This window comes from Lottia gigantea (assembly GCF_000327385.1).
Source record: "Lottia gigantea unplaced genomic scaffold LOTGIsca_24, whole genome shotgun sequence".
Lineage (NCBI taxonomy): Eukaryota > Metazoa > Mollusca > Gastropoda > Lottiidae > Lottia > Lottia gigantea.
The window spans coordinates 1,881,027-1,898,395 of NW_008708707.1; the positions used below are offsets into that span (position 1 = coordinate 1,881,027).

The 17,369-nt window shown below is 33.1% G+C and overlaps 1 protein-coding gene across 1 annotated transcript; it reads left to right on the forward strand.

Annotated features, from left to right (window-relative positions):
- The first annotated feature begins 1,285 nt into the window (after positions 1–1,285).
- Positions 1,286–17,177, forward strand: LOTGIDRAFT_188441 (hypothetical protein). Its single transcript, XM_009055349.1, has 20 exons — positions 1,286–1,659; positions 6,439–6,527; positions 6,775–6,911; positions 7,474–7,588; positions 8,043–8,094; positions 8,723–8,835; positions 8,982–9,143; positions 9,437–9,538; positions 9,806–9,937; positions 10,130–10,251; positions 10,693–10,794; positions 11,357–11,482; positions 11,879–12,011; positions 12,453–12,566; positions 12,855–12,923; positions 13,184–13,288; positions 13,654–13,800; positions 14,328–14,456; positions 14,899–16,542; positions 16,567–17,177. Exons 1-19 carry the CDS (start codon positions 1,587–1,589, stop codon positions 15,052–15,054), a joined length of 2,178 nt encoding a protein of 725 aa, XP_009053597.1. The 5' UTR covers positions 1,286–1,586; the 3' UTR covers positions 15,055–16,542; positions 16,567–17,177.
- Positions 17,178–17,369: the final 192 nt, after the last annotated feature.

The window sequence follows — 17,369 nt, forward strand, 5'->3', positions numbered from 1 at the left end:
GCTACTTCTCTCCAATTTTCAGGTAAAGGAAATCTTCGCAACATGCGTTCACGTAATTTCAACATTCTAAGTTCTGGTTCGAATAATCTCAAACCGTAAGTGTTTTTACAATAATCACTGCACTCATGATAGGGGTTGATTTTCATTGGACAATTAATGACCTCTGCTACAATGGGTTCACTGGAGGATTCTTCGTCGTCGGTGGTAGTTTCCAGAGCTTCCATGATTTCTGGTGGGGGTACATTATGATGTTCTGTGTGATCATTGCCTTTTGGCATATCATCATAATCTTCTGCAAATACTTCTTCATCGTCTATAATAGACAGACAAATTCCAAATTAATTCCTTTAAATAAATATGTAACCTAATGTAACACAGTGTAAAAACAGGGGCAACCAATCATAATGACTGCTAATATTGTTACATTTACACTTACAAAATTACCAGAGGATATGACATGATACTAGACATGGATTTAATATCATAGTTCAGATTATACTTTTTATAACCTACTAGGCCTAGAAAATAATACAGCTTAGCCAGATAAAATTTGAAAAACCTAATTTTGCATAATGCTCTATAATAATATAACAGTTTCATATCAATAGAAAGAATTTGTGTTCAACAGAAAGTTCCAAAATATCAAATAGGTGACTGGCACACTATATCCAGCCTAGTACCGGCAGAGTCTAGAGTTGGCAAATTAGAGACACCATCATTATTTTTGACTCATTATTATCATTACCATTTTTGTCGTCATTGCCTTGCACCGCTGAGGGGATATCGTTGACAATCCCACGTTTAGCTAATCTTGCTGCTAAAGCTGGAGGTAATGGCATTTTAATATGATTAGTATCCTCTAGCCTAGTGCATTTATCAAAAATATCAACAAAAACACAAAAAAAGGTCTCAGGGAAGTTCCGTTCATAAGTATGAATTTGTAGAGCAAATAGTATAAAACGAAATAATATTAAAATAATAAATTGGAATTAAATCAGGCTCTCTCTTAGAAAACAACAACCACGCGACATGCATGTTTTCCACCATTTGATGTCTATAAACGACAAAATGTCATTTCGGCGTGGTATTTGCCTTTGACCTATTTCTAACAACTTGAAATTTCCTCACATACTTATCGAGTTGTTTTGCCTTCAATAAAATTTGGACAGGGTTGTCCAGTCTCGTAGTTATTACATAGAATATTTCTGACTGGATATTCAAGTCTACTGTATGTGTAGGAATTTCCTATTTATCGATTAGTTTTCCTCACTAACTTAAGTATCAGTTTACACAGAACGGTGCCAGTGTAAAGGTCTTCGACGAAATTTACCGACGTGTGATGTGGCACTAGTGCTATGGAATCATTTTGGAAATAGACTGACGATTCCTGTTCTCTTTTTCATGCTGATCGGGCAAAAACAACGATTGAGATAACAAAAAGTGAAATTTTGTGGATTTCTCTCAGAGTTTGACAGTTCATCACCCAAAGAAAATAACTCTGTGAATTAAAATTCCATGACCCACCCATGCCAGGTTTGGTTTGAGATATAAGAAATAAGCAAAAAGGTTCAGTCTTTAGCTTCAAAATGACTCCATATTCAGCATTTGTGGGCTTGTTCCTTTTGATGGTGAAGCTTGTAGAATCAACACAAAATTATGGTAATATTTCTTTTTTTTTGTTCCCAGCTAGGCCTAGTGCTTAGACCAAATTTTTTTATTTTTCACAAATGTATGAAATGGATAACAGAAAGTTGCAGTGATGGATACCCAGAAAAAAGCTAGGTCTTAGTGAAATTTCAAGAACCACTGACATCTGATCGAAAATTGGAATGAAGCAAATCGATGCTACCAGTGTCCCTGATATATAAACAAATTTTAGAAAACCTCCTTAAAATCCTAAATTAAAAACCAAACGATACCTTTTGTGTCAAGCAAAAATATTGTAAAATTGCAATTATTTTGAAGCTGATATATTTCCAGTCCACAAAAAAATATATTTTTTTCATAAAACTTTAATTGAAAGTATGAAGGTATGGGTTTTTTTTGGATATTTCTCAATTTTGATAACATATCAATTGAAAATAGTGTCAGTTTGTTTGTCTTGTCATAGATTAATCCCATCTGATGTTAATTAGGAGATGTTAATCCAAACCAGATAATCCCTGAATATATAACACATATTTGTTATTGTTATCATTGCGTTTATACAAATACAGTCCTTGTTATTGTTATCTTTTTGAAAATCCCTATTAACATGATATTAGTTTGTTAGTATTATCTCATACTAATGTGTTATTATCAATAAATAGATGGGACAGTGATACAGTTTGTCCAAATAGTTCTTAAAGGGGCATTCCACTTTTTTTTGCTAACATTTTCATTATCGTGAATTATACTGTTTATTATGTTATTTATATCTATGTATCTACTTGATCAAATTGAATTTGTTTTAAAAGGGTAAATTAAAAATGGAGAGTACTTAAATCCGCACAGTAGTTTTTTAACAGCTTCCAAAAACCAAAACAAAGTTAAAACCTTACGTAATGTTTTTAAATAGTTTTGGCGTTTTTTAGTTTATCTTTGAGATAAATTAAGGGACATATTTCTCTAGATATAGGTTTATAGTTTTCACAAATTTGAGCAAAATAATATCCATTTCAAAGGCAGCAAATGTTAACTAATTTAACAACCTTTTTTGCTTAAATTTTTGTAATTTGATCTTATTTGTGAGAAATGCAAACATATAAGGGGCATTGCATTGATCTCCTCCCTGTTGAGATTTAAAATGGAATTGGGGCAACCACTCTAAGCTGATTTTAGGATAATTTATGCACATATAATTAATCTCATACCCACAGTTTACTAGAAGTACTATTGATTAGAAAGAATGTAACAAACAAATTAAGCCAAATTGCTTTGTCCCTTGCTCTCATTAGATACAGAAAATGTTTCGGATTTTTCGATTCATATCACTTCAAAAATCTTGTAAGCTTTTAACTAGGAAATGATATCCAAAAGGAAAATCAAAATGAATTCATTTTTGAGTTAAATCTGTCATTTTAATTTAAAAACAAGACAATGCATTGATGTGGCTTTTGAAAAATGGCAAAGGCAAATTTGTCATAAATTTTTCAAAATTTAGAAAGTAAACTTGACTTAAAGTCGTCCATGTTTGTTTAAGTACTAAGTTGCTATTGGTACCAGGTTTAGACTATATTTAGTATACTAGTGTTAAAATAGTCACCACATGTGAACCAATGTATGTACTTTGACACATTTCTGTGTTTACTCTGTCTTTTAGGCTTAAAGAGATTGTAAATTTTGTATATGTATCAGGGACACTGATAGTATCACTTTGCTCCATTCCAATTTACATCCGTTCCTGCAATTCTACTTAAACTAAGTGTTTGATGATGTCACTAATCACAATATACTGTATCACATAAGGATTTTGCGATTAGTGAAGTCATAATACGCTTAGTTTAAGTGGAATTGCAGGAACCACAGACGTCTGGTTGAGAATTGGAATGGTGGAAGGTACTCATGCAGTGCGTATCCAACGTGATACGTCGGTAAAACTTGCATTTTAAACTCATAGTGAGATTTTTTACCCTTCGGTAGTAAAAAGTCAGTAAACCATTTAACGTTGGTTAGTGAAAGGACGTTCAATTTGATATCATTATGATTTTGTTGATTCGGTGGACAACAGTAGAATGTAGATTTTCTTACAACTCATATATTTTAAATTCCCTCCAATATAAAAACCAAAACCATATAATTGCATGTACTTGTGTTTTCGCCTATATACTCAAAAGTTGCATAGAATGACACGTGTCCAAATTTTGTGGTTGAATCTTTTTTTTTTCTTGATATAATATTCACAATCTGCTGTATGAAATTAATATTGATTTTAAATCACTCAGCAGGAAATGAAACTTTGAATTTTGAATTAAAAGTTACCTGAAGCAAACTTGACGTGAAAAATTCAAAATTTAAAGATGGGTTGCCTTACTCTTTAATGTCAAATTAAGCAAACTATTTGATTAATTGATGTTTCTAATGAATTATCATGTATTCTTAATCATAAATCTTATTGCATATAATTAAGAGTTTTAACCAATCATAAATGTCCATGTCCATGAATACAGGGGAACCCATCTTTAATGATGGAAATACTTGAAACAGGTGCTCTGAAAGAGAAATAATTTATGTTTTGTTTATGTCATTAGCTACAGAATAAATCATATTAAATCTCAAATTCAATAAAGATCTAAATTCAGCTTTGGTCGTAATAAAAGTTAATAGGTTTAAATAATACCTCTCGAACACTCTTCTCAACCATCGGACATAGTCTAAAGATTTAAAGGGACAGGTATGCCTTTTTGGGGGTTGATTTTAATCTTGAATATATGTAAATAGTATTCAGAAGTATTTGAAATGTACAATTAACATTCAATCGCGGATAATTCTAGACACACATGGATTTGAAGGCTCAAATTTGGATGGTGAGCTGTGAACACTATTACTTAGCTAAAAAAATTCCCATGTCTGAGACTTAAGTATGATTGGTCAAAAAAATGGAGCATATGTCACTTTAAACTGTCAAATTTTGGATTTCTAAAGACTTAATTGTGAACACCTTGAGGACGAAATTCAGTCAAAGTTTTGTTTTTATGGAATTGACACCCCCTTGTGAAGGATTATGTATAGTTGAATGTGTAACTTCCTGTGAGTCAATGAAACAAAAACATTCTGTACTAATTAATAAATTACTAAGGCCTTCCCTTTCCTTCCACATTGTCAACTTGTTCTACTGGTTTGGTGGGTTAACAAAGAATAGTGTACTATCTGCACTGTATTTTTATAAATCATATTAATGTTATCATTATTATTTATGGGGGCTCAATTTTCATGTCAGCCAATCCATGAAATTTTTTTCCCATGAGACACTTAAGGGACACTACCACTTGAATTGATCATAGAATTCAACGCGAATGCTTCTCGGAATACACCATTTTGTTGGATGTTCTCCAAATCCTAGTGTAAGATAGGGCAAGAATTTGATTGGCTTGCGGTGTCATTAAACGGATGAATGTTCAAGAAGGCTGTCTTTAGACCCTTACTGAAGTGGCTATATTAAAAATAAAAACTGATAAAAAACGGACTGAAAGTTTCAATTTTCATGTCAGTCAATCCATGAATTTTTTTTGTTCGCATGAAATACTTAAAGGAACACTACCTTAAAAAATGAACACAAAATTTAATTTCTAAAAACTTGGTCAATAAGAATATATATTCACCAGATGCCATGACTAAAGAATAAAATCTCTATATAAGTTGATGTATTCATTAAACTAAATAATAATTTAAAAAGGCTTCTAGACGTGTTTCAAAATTAAATTTCAATGAATTATTACTTTAGTTTTATGGATTTATTAGATTATAGAGGGATTCTGTTGTATAGTTATGACACTAGATAAGTCCACTGATGAACAAAGACTCATTTTGGCCAAGTTTAAAAATTTTAATTTTTGGCATTCCTATGAGGTAGTACCCCTTTAAACGTAGGAAATGGTTTGACATACTACATAAGTTTCTAGTAAGAAAATCTGTAGTGTAGGTTGTAGAAAGAGAAACCTGTTGTATATCACGTTTACACAAAGTCTATAGTCTTTATCAATGGTTTTAACATCTGGTTCAATATAGCTGACAATCTGGTTAGATGGTTAAACCTTTGAACTCTGACCCCATGTGGATACTGTGTCATTTCTTTATTATGGACCTTTCAATTTAAAGTAGCCATCCCAGATAGAGTTTAGACTTAAAGAGATTGTACAGAGGTTTTATAACGTTTTATGAGGTTACTAGAGGGGTACTGCATATATATCAATAGTAGCTTCCGGTAGCTCCCCTCTAGTAACGTCATAATACACGTTAGTTTTAGTTGAATTGCAAGAACTACAGACGTCGGGATGAAAATTAGAATAGTGAAAATTGTAATTTTTTAGCCCAATCATTCCTTTTTAGCTAAGCCAATCAGTAATGATTCACAGCTCACCGTCAAAATTTGAGCCTTCAAATTCATGTGAGTCCAGAATTATCCGCATTTGAAAGTTTAAAGCCATATATAGAAAAGACATCTATAGAAATGGTTTGAGATATTTTTGAAAGAATTATGTGATTTTCGTACATTTCTTGTTCTTCTGAAGACTATTTATGTACATATTCAAGACTCAAATCAACCCCAAAAATGGGCACCTGTCCCTTTAAAATCATGCAACACTGAAATTTGAAAGCAACACTACTTAATTGGTTGTCTAGTTGGTGGATGAAAAGTTGACGTCAGCTTCTTGCTAAAGCTGCTATCACAAATCAGGTGGTTGTTGTTGGTAGCTGTGGTAGTAGGATCTGGATCAATTGGATGGTTTCTATTTATAGATTTGTTAGCAGTAACTGTAGCTACAGAAGAAACAGATGGATTTAAAAGATTTATGAGATCTGCTAAAAAATATGATATCAACGTTAAAGTAAGTGAATTTGTCTTTTAGGCCTGCACATTTCAGACATCAAGCCATGTGACCTAGAAGCCTGTTGGACTCTTCAAGCACAAAAACTGATGGAATCCACATTTATAAAGCCATGTAGACTCTCCATACAAAAGCCTTATGGACTCTCCAAAATAGAAAGCTTGATAAGGCAATGGACTCTCCAAATTAAAAGACTCTGCATTATCCAAAAGTTAAGAAAAATTAAGATATATTTTTGATGTTGCAGGTGTTAGGTCTAGGTGAAGAATGGAAAGGTGGAGATGTTGCGAATTCAGCAGGCGGAGGTCAAAAGGTCAATATTTTACGGCAGGGATTAAAGGAATTTAAAGATAAAGATGATCTTGTTATCATGTTTGTAGATAGGTAAGTATTGTTTCCCATCTATGATCTAGTGTATTGTTTCCCACCCATTATCTAGTGTATTGTTTCCCACCTATTGTTTCCCACCTATTGTTTCCCACCTATTGTTTCCCACCTATGATCTAGTGTATTGTTTCCCACCTATGATCTAGTGTATTGTTTCCCACCTATGATCTAGTGTATTGTTTCCCACCTATTGTTTCCCACCCATGATCTAGTGTTTTTCAATATTTCCACCTATGATCTAGTGTATTGTTTCCCACCCATGATCTAGTGTATTGTTTCCCACCTATGATCTAGTGTATTGTTTCCCACCTATGATCTAGTGTTTTTTAATATTTCCACCCATGATCTAGTGTTTTTGAGTATTTCCACCCATGATCTAGTGTTTTTGAGTATTTCCACCTATGATCTAGTGTTTTTTTGAAAAATCTACCTATGATTCAGTGTTTTTCAATATTTTCAGCTATGATTTAGTGTTTTTCAATATTTTCACCTGTGATCTAGTGTTTTTTTTTTTTTTTAATATTCCCACCTATGATCTAGTGTTTTGCAATATTTTCAGCTATGATCTAGTGTTTTCTGATGATAAACAATCCATATTAGAGAAATTTAAGAAATTTGATGCTAATGTGATATTTTCTGCTGAAGGTTATTGTTGGCCAGACTCTTCCTTGAGGGTAAGTATACCTTGAAACACAAACTAGGCCTATGTGGGTTTTGTAATTCCACTAAAACTTTATGACAGAAAGACTAAAACTTTATGACAGAAAGACATCTCATGGAAAATTGGTTTGCCCTGATACACATTAAAAAAATGTTGGGAAACCTCTTTATAACTTGTCAAAGTTACTCTTGAGAGTTTAATTGTGAGTTTGAGTATTCTAAACTTTAAATAGTTAGTAAAATAACGGAATAAGATGTGATGGAGATCTATTTTGGGTGTTTCTGAAGAAGGCAGTAAGCCGAAACGTCAAATAACAGGATAATAATATAGTTTTAATTGGTTTCCCCCTTTTTGGGAATTTGTGATACTCTTTATAATCCCTTTGAGCTGAAAATGTAGATAAATAATTTTTTATCATACTCTGTTTGTAACTTAGAAATAATTTTATAACTTATCTATTTTTCCAGTCTCAATATCCAGAAGTTAAACAAACAGAAAAAAGATATTTAAATTCTGGAGGTATATACATATAGTTTGTTTTTTTGCTCCCAATCTGCTACAGATTAATTGAATTTTGATAATTGAAAGATTCTCTTCAGGAGTGTTAATTTGGCTATGTTTGCCAGACAGGTCCTCCTTTGCCCAAAATATTTAAATTCAATTGAATTTTGAATTCGGCTAGTCAAAGATTCTCCTCAGGAGTGTTAGTTGGGCTATATTTGCCAGTCATGTCCCCCTATCCCAAAATATTTTGCTCTAATTCAATTTATTGGGCTAGCCATAGATTGGTTTTGCCTTATTTGCCCGCCCAAAACAATTTGCCTAACTAGTTAGTTCTGGAAATAAATTATCATTTCAGGATTTATTGGGCTAGCCATAGATTGGTTTTGCCTTATTTGCCTGCCCAAAACAATTTGCCTAACTAGTTAGTTCTGGAAATAAATTATCATTTCAGGATTTATTGGGCTAGCCATAGATTTGTTTTGCCTTATTTGCCTGCCCAAAACAATTTGCCTAACTAGTTAGTTCTGAAAATAAATTATCATTTCAGGATTTATTGGGCTAGCCATAGATTGGTTTTGCCTTATTTGCCTGCCCAAAACAATTTGCCTAACTAGTTAGTTCTGGAAATAAATTATCATTTCAGGATTTATTGGGCTAGCTAAAAATTTATATGATGTTGTTAGTTATAAAACTATCAAAGATAGTGATGATGATCAACTATATTATACCAAGATATTCCTTGATAAATCACTCAGGGTGAGTAGAAAATAACCAGTATGAACTCTCCAGAAGGGATGCCACATTGACAATCCCACTAAAAGAATGGTGTTAGGTGTTCCAGAGCAGCAGACATGCCCTGATTCTCTAGCAACTACAGTCATTTTGTATATTTATCATTTCAGTCTAAGCATAATATCAAACTTGACACAAAGTCTGAAATATTCCAAAATTTAAACGGAGCTCTTGGTGATACCACATTGAAATTTAAGGGCAGTAAAAGTTATATGTATAATGTTAAAACAGGAACTCACCCCTCTATTATACATGGTAATGGACCCATTAAGGTATGTATCAAATTGCTCATTCCTGGTCAGTGAGTTTCTTAACAGTTTCGCACATCAGCCTATGGGGTCCAGGAGTCAAATCCAATGTCTTTGTTTATTCAGTTGAAGTCCCCCCTCCTCCCAAACTGTGTCGTTTTGATAGGGCCCTTTACTGAGGCCCATGTACATCCAGCAGCAGTCGGAAGTAGAATTAAGAGGTCAAAGCACCTTTCTAGCAAAAGTTTCCCCATTGCCCAATCCTGAGTGAGTCCTGTCTTCATCAGGTCAATAAAATTTTGCTGTGTTATTTTCAGAATGAGTTTAACAGATTATCAAACTATCTGGTAGACAGTTGGACTGTTAGTAGTGGATGTCAAGCTTGTGATGAAGATACTATCAGTTTAGAAGGAGTCAAGGTGAGGCCATTTTGTTTTCTGATCAATCTTCTAAGAGGAAAGCCTATACATGAAATACCAACATACAAAATCCTTAGTCAAAGTCCACAATCTGACAAAATCAATGAAGTAGAAATGAAAGGACTAATATGATTGGGTAATATTAAATCAAGTTAAAATCATTTTTAGGGATTGACCAATCAGATGAAGGGAATTCTTAGTTAATTTTTTGTGAAAGGATCCCTTTATTTTGAAATTACAGAAAACATTTTTCTACCTTCTTTACAGGAGAGTGATTATCCAACAGTGCTCATTGGTATTTTTATTGAACATCCAACGGCATTTTTACGTGAATTCTTTGAAGACATTTTAAATCTAGCTTATCCTAAATCCAAAATAGATCTCTACATTCACAACTGGGTAAGTGAAATTAAGAATTGGTGAGACAAATCGTGATTGGTGAGACAAATCATGAATTGATGAGGCAAATCATGAATTGGTGAGACAAATCATGAAGAGACAAATCATGAATTGATGAGACAAATCATGAAAAGGGGAGACAAATGTGGGTTACTCCAAGTCAGATTTTTGAAATATTCTGTTTTATTACAGGAATCTCATCATAGAAAATTGGTAGAGAAATTTATTAACGAACATAAATTAGACTATAATTCATTAACCTCTATTTCACCATTTGATGATGTTGATGAAATTAAAGGTCGTGATAGAGCTATGTAAGTATACAGCTAGTTTATATTTTTGAAAGAAAAGATTCCTGATATCATATGTAAAGGAGACACTCGAATTGATATCAGATTACAAATTTTTTTTTTGGGGGGGGGGGATATTTTTGTTTTACTTGTAATTTAACAACATTTTTACATTAGTTGCATGCTAATCATGTTATTTTAAACCATTCAAAGCGTGTCATGTTGGACCCATTCTTTGATATCATTGATGAATTGAATTGTGGGATATCGAAACCCAAAGTAGAGGATTAATGGAATTTGCTATCCGAAAATTTGTCCATGTGCATTATTTGATTGATGTAACCAAAGCAAATGATTAAAGGACTCAACCAAACTTGTGTTTGTCAAGTGTTGAATGTCAACTCCTTATCTCTCATCCCTTTTAGAGAGTCCACATAAGAATATTTTGTTTATTTTTATTGACAGTGATGAATGTATTAAGAAGAATTGTCAGTATTATTTAGCTGTTGATTCTGATGCTCATTTATCTAATGCCTATACATTACAATCTTTAATAGAACAGAATAGGTAAGTTAACTAGGGGAAGAATAGGTTAATGCATTGAGCGCGTTAAGTCTTGTGACCTGTTGTCTGATAATGAAGGCTCATAATAAAGGATTTCTAAATGCTTTTTCAACCTGATCGTGCTCTCTTGTAAGATTTGAGGACCTCATGGATGTGTTAAATATGTGATGAGCTAAGAGGATGTGTTTGAATCATCAAGAGTTTTGAAGACTTTCTGGACTCAAAAGGAATTCTAAGGACCCTTGCGGCTAAAAGAGCTCTGAAGACCTGATGGACTCTATCCATGGTCAGGATTAAAAATCTGGAGATTTGCCTTGAAGAGTCGTTATAAAGTTTGAGGACCCTTAATGCGGCATGCGGACTTAAGAGCTGTAAGGACCTCTAGGACCTCATGGAGGAACAGTATGTGTTATAAGGACCTGTTTTGACACATAGGGAGTTATAAAAACCCTCTTGACCTTTACAAATTTTGAGGACCTTTCAGCTCTTTAACCTTTGTTTGAGATCTCTGCTTGTAAACCTTAGAAAAGCTTTATTGAAAAAAATGATTGAATTTTGTATTTAGATCCATCATAGCCCCTATGTTAAGTCGAGATGGCAGACTGTGGTCTAATTTCTGGGGAGCTCTAAATAAAGATGGTTTCTATGCCAGAGCAGAAGATTATGTAGACATTGTGGAGAGAAGAAAAATGTAAGTTAATGATATTGATCAGGGCCATTGATTTGGTTCTATATTCCAGACATGACTGGCGATGCAGCTTAAATGTCTGGAAATCATAAGCCTCTGTTGGACATCAAGTGTAGGTTAGCCGTGGTGCATCATTCAAAATCAATCTCAATGCAAAATTTTAATTTTAATTGTCAGCAGAGAAAAAAACATTTACTTCATTGTAGACAAACTACACATTGGATTTTTAATCTGAAAAGTACCATGCATGGCACAAAATGTGCTCTATGCAGCACATACTTAAAAAATTATATGTCTATTCTGCAATATTAGTTAGCTGGATGCAGATGTAACATGTTGTCCACCAACCATCCAATTATTTGCCTAAAATAATCCATAATATGAAATCTTTCTTTTCAGTGGTGTATGGAATTCCCCATTCATTAGTTCAGTGTTTTTAATACATGGCTTCAGACTTCCAGCTTTACGTAATTCTCACGGTAAACCTAATATAGATCCTGATATGGCTTTCTCTCAGGCAGCCAGAGATAAGGTAAGAATAACTCCTGTTCAGTGAGTTTGTGCATTCTTTGCTAATACTAAGGGTCTATCTTAATCCAAACATCTAATACTAATTTTATCCCGATTTCCAAGGGTAATGCATTTAATGCTCTTAACATATGTCAAATTTATTTGTAAATATTTGAAATTTATTTGTAAATATCTGAAAGTTATTTATTTGTAAATATCTGAAAGTTATTTGTAAATATCTGAAAGTTATTTATTTGTAAATATCTGAAAGTTATTTGTAAATATCTGAAAGTTACTTGTAAATATCTGAAAGTTATTTGTAAATATCTGAAAGTTATTTATAAATAAATGAAACCTATTTGAAAATATCTGAAATCTATTTGTAAATATTTGACATCTATTTGTAAATATCTGAAATCTATTTGTAAATATCTGAAATCTATTTCTCTATTTCTTGTTTTAGGGTATATTTATGTATGTAAGCAATCGTCAAGTATTTGGTCATCTTATTAACAGTGATAACTATGATACAGACCATAATACAGATGAATTATTTCAAATATTTGATAACCCAAGTGTAAGTTTCTATATTCAGTTCCCTTGACTGGCAAATGCTGCAGGCAAGATGTACTGATACCCAAAACATTACTGTTCATTTTTCATGTTCAGAATTGTTCATGAACGTTCAGAAGTATCGCTAATGGACTGGAGTAGAGCTGGGCAATATTGGTTGAAGTTGATATCACGATATGGTGATATTTTGGTATTTTTTAATCAGACGATATTATTATTGGTATATCACCCAGCCCTAGACTGGAGTATGTTTTTTCAACCAGTATAAACTATATTTATGTATGTTTGACAGGATTGGGAAAGAAGATATATTCATGAAGATTATTATAAGAATTTTGACGCAGGAGTGGTGGCTGAACAGGTAATATCCTTATTCTAGGATCTATTTCAGGAACAAAACAGCTGAAAGGGTGCAATTTGTAGCTATGTGTATCACCTCTCAGAATGGTAATCAATGTCTGGTTTGTCTGCAATAGCAGGTCGATGTATTAATGGAAAAGATGACATTGATTTGTACAATAAAAAGATTTTTGGCTCTGATATGTAAACATGTTTTGTGTGCTGGTAGTCGCACTTTGACCATTGACTAATCTTAATTGAATTATGTTTTTGTGTTTGTAGCCATGTCCAGACGTCTATTGGTTCCCCATAGTATCACCTGAATTCTGTCAAACATTTATAGATGAAATGGAGAGTTATGGACAATGGTCTGGTGGTAAAAATAGCGTAAGTTTTATGGTTCACTATTAAACGAGGCGTTTTTTGCTCCGCAAATGAAAAGGTATGGGGAGAGGCCCTGTGGTACAGTAATTAAGACAAGGGTTTAATCCTGGCATAGGTTGAGATTTTTCAACTTGGTTTTCCCTTGTCAGTGATGCTGAGATATGGAAAAGGCAAAATATATTCGTTTGGATGAGACTATAAACTGCGGACCCTTCAGCTGCAGGAAGTGCACGAAGATACCCCAACAGTTGGAAATCATCTGTTAAAGCTGCTATCCTGATGAAATTTTTTCATTGCACACTGCATGGTGTTGTCAGTTTCATTAGCCCTTTTTGGTGTAGAAAAGTTTTTCAATTCTATTTTTGTAGGATCCCCGTTTAGCAGGCGGGTATGAGAATGTACCAACAGTAGATATACATATGAATCAAGTGGGACTGGAACGACAATGGTTACATTTCTTACAGAAATACGTTTCCCCATTACAACTGAGTGTTTTTACAGGCTACGTGCATGATGTAAGTTAATCTTTATTGATTTAAAGGAATACTTCCTCCTAAAATAGACATAAAATTTTAATTCTTAGTCAACAAGTGTATATATTCATCAGTTGGACTTGGAATAGAATCTCTATGTAAGACGATATATCCATTAAACTAAATAATTATTGAAACACAGTTCTTAGTTTGTTTCAAAATTACTTACGAAAGCATTAAAGGGATTGAAAATTTTTGTATATATATCAGGGACATTAATAGCTTCAATGGCACCATTCCAATCTTCAATCAGACATCTGCAATTCCACTAAAACTAAGTGTTTGATGACATCACTTAGATAACTAATCTGTTTTTGAAATATGGCTGGAAGGATTTTAAGAACCACAGATATCTGACTGAAAATTGGAATGACGCAATCTCTTTACAATCACTTTGAGGATCTTATCCTACCAGCTCGTTCTTGACCAAATCTCTTGACAAAGATCTTTTCAAGTATAAATATGATTTTCACAGTGAACAGTGGTTTAATAATTCTGTTTTATTTCAGCCACCAACAGCCATCATGAATTTTATAGTACGATACAAACCAGATGAACAACCATTATTACGACCTCATCACGATTCTTCCACATTCACCATTAATATAGCTTTGAACACACCAGGTGTTGATTTTGAGGTAAGTCAAAGCCAAAGGGTAATGGAGGCAAATGCTTCACTTTTGAAACAATAACCAACTTTCAATTTTATCGAGATGATACCTTCAGATTTTTCAACCTAGTTCCCCCTCCCTGTCAGTGATGCAGGTAAGAGGGACTGACATGGAAAAAGAGCAGACTAATGCCTGGCATTGCAACCTGCATATCGTTGCAAGATACGAACCAGACCAGAACTAGTCGACATGCATTTGCTGCGTTCGATGCAGTATTTAATCGTAAACTCACTATTACGTACTCCTTGGTTCACAACCCAAACTTTTGACATGGAGTTTTACACCCCTATTATTTAAGTCTGCTGTATTTTTCTATAATTTTTACCTGTTTACTTCAACAGAGGAATCAACTATTAGTTTAATTCTTTCATTTCATGCTGCATTCGATACTGTCTTTTTTTGTTTGCAGGGTGGTGGTTGCCGATTTATCCGATACAACTGCAGTGTCACGGCAACCAGGAAGGGATGGTTACTGATGCATCCTGGGAGATTGACTCATTATCATGAGGGACTACGCGTTACCAAGGGAACCAGATATATCATGATATCTTTTGTTGACCCATAAACACTTGAAAGCAAATGAGATTTTTTGCACTTTTTTGTAAATAGACATAAAGAAAATCATATCTGTTCGCTTGATTGAAACAGAAAACTGCCAAAACGTGCCTTGAATTGCCAAAATTTTGTGGGCGATATTTTGTGATAATAATATTTGTATGGTTGTCAAATCGTCTTATGTTTGTTCTGTCTTTAGCTTGTATTTAACTATCTTCAGTCTCAAAGGGTAGTGAGTAGTTTTTCAAGATCAAGCCTTTGATTTTAATAGCACCCATAGGTGTTGAAGATGGGAACAAAAAACATTTTTTAGGTTATTTACTCATTTGTGACAATTGCATTTTCATACTGGGACAATTTCAATTATTTTAGTTCAACTGGTTTGGGCCTATCTGTGTGAATTTTCATAAGAGGTTATGTTAATTTATGTTTTAGAATATTTCTGTCAATTTACGTACCGTATTCATTTTAATTGAAGCCCTGGCGCGTTGCATTTTTTCAGAAGGGGAAGCGTTAATTTTCTTCCAAAATCCTATCAATAAAAACAATGTAATGTTCAAGATCTGCTTCTTTGATTAATTTTATGGAGACATGGATTACTATAAAAAAAAAAGGAAAGGGGGGCGTTGATTATGGTAGAATTATTAGAATGAATATGGTTCGTCTTGTTATTCAAATCCTTTGACAGGATGCACTGTTACATTACTTTTTCAATTTCACAGTAAAATCAAGTTGATATAAATTTTTTTCTGGTATTTATATGGACTCGATATGAATCAAAAATATTATGAATCTCTATATATTATTGTATATTTTTATTGAACAACAATATTTTTTTTTATTAAATTTTAAACCCTTTGCTTAAAGGACATGAGTGTCTAGTAAATATTTTGATGACTTAGTTCTTTAAACAATTTCAAATCAATCAAAACAGAATGATTTCTAGTTATCAGCCAGTCTTGTATTGTTGTGAGAACCACTGGTTTCTGCTGTTGAAAATTATTGTAGACACCCATATTTTCGATGATCTGTTCTTGAAATTTGAACAAATTAAATTACATCAGACTGATCAAATTACATCAGACTGATCAAATTACATCAGACTGATCAAATTAAATTACACCAGACTGATCAAATTATACCAGACTGATCAAATTAAATTACACCAGACTGATCAAAAATTACATCAGACTGATCAAATTATACCAGACTGATCAAATTATACCAGACTGATCAAATTAAATCAAGACTAATCAAATTAAATCAGACTGATCAAATTACATCAGACAGATCAAATTATTCCAGACTGATCAAATTATACCAGACTGATCAAATTAAATCAAGACTGATCAAATCAAATTAAATCAGTCTGATCAAATCAAATTAAATCAGAGTGATCTAATCAAATTAAATCAGGCTGATCCAATCAAATCAGACTGATCTAATCAAATTAAATCAGACTGATCAAATCAAATCAGACTGATCTAATCAAATCAAACTGATCTAATCAAATTAAATCAAACTGATCTAATCAAATTAAATCAAGACTGATCAAATTAGATTACACCAGACTGATCAAATTATACCAGACTGATCTAATCAAATTAAATCAGACTGATCAAATTAAATTAAATCAGGCTGATCCTATCAAATCAGACTAATGTCTGCTATGATTTTATAGCAATTTGATCAAATTAAATCCATTAAAATGAAAACCGTCCATATTTTTCTGTGTTTTGTTTGAACTGATAGATTTATTGTGCTATTTCAAGAAAACTGAACTCATTTGATTGGCCAATGACTAAAATCGATTTTAAATCTTACACATCAGATTACAGTATTTCTGAAATTATTGGTTAGAATTTTGTGCAATAGGCCACTGGTTAACAATATGGGGCACTAATAGCTTCCGTGGGGCATGGCATACATTTAAGGGCATACATAGAAGTTTTTGGAAGATTTTGGACTTTTACATATGCTAATAATTTGTGGAGGGAAGTGGTGCTTAATTGGTATGGATAAGGGTATGGAAAAACCATACAGTGCTAGATCATTTAAGATATTATTTTCAAGTCTTCCTCATTTGATATATTTTTTGACTGTAATTTAGATACAGAATAAATCTTGTCTAAAATTTGGTGTTATTTGTCAATGTGAACTAATATATGGGCATTGATTATTTCAACTTCAAAACCTTGAAATGAAATGGTATCTTGTGTCCATGTTTTCTGCATCTGATTGGGCTTATGGAAACTGGCAATGCCATGCAGTGAGCAATGAGGGAAATTTTACCAGGATGTGCTCAGTCTGTAGCACATAGGGGGC

Excerpts from the sequence above, each read along its gene's own strand:
- LOTGIDRAFT_188441 (XM_009055349.1), top strand. The coding sequence starts at position 1,587 with ATGACTCCATATTCAGCATTTGTGGGCTTGTTCCTTTTGATGGTGAAG. Across the intron at positions 8,836-8,981 it reads TCCTTGATAAATCACTCAGG|TCTAAGCATAATATCAAACT; the intron begins GTGAGTAGAAAA and ends TTATCATTTCAG. Across the intron at positions 12,924-13,183 it reads CAGGAGTGGTGGCTGAACAG|CCATGTCCAGACGTCTATTG; the intron begins GTAATATCCTTA and ends TTGTGTTTGTAG.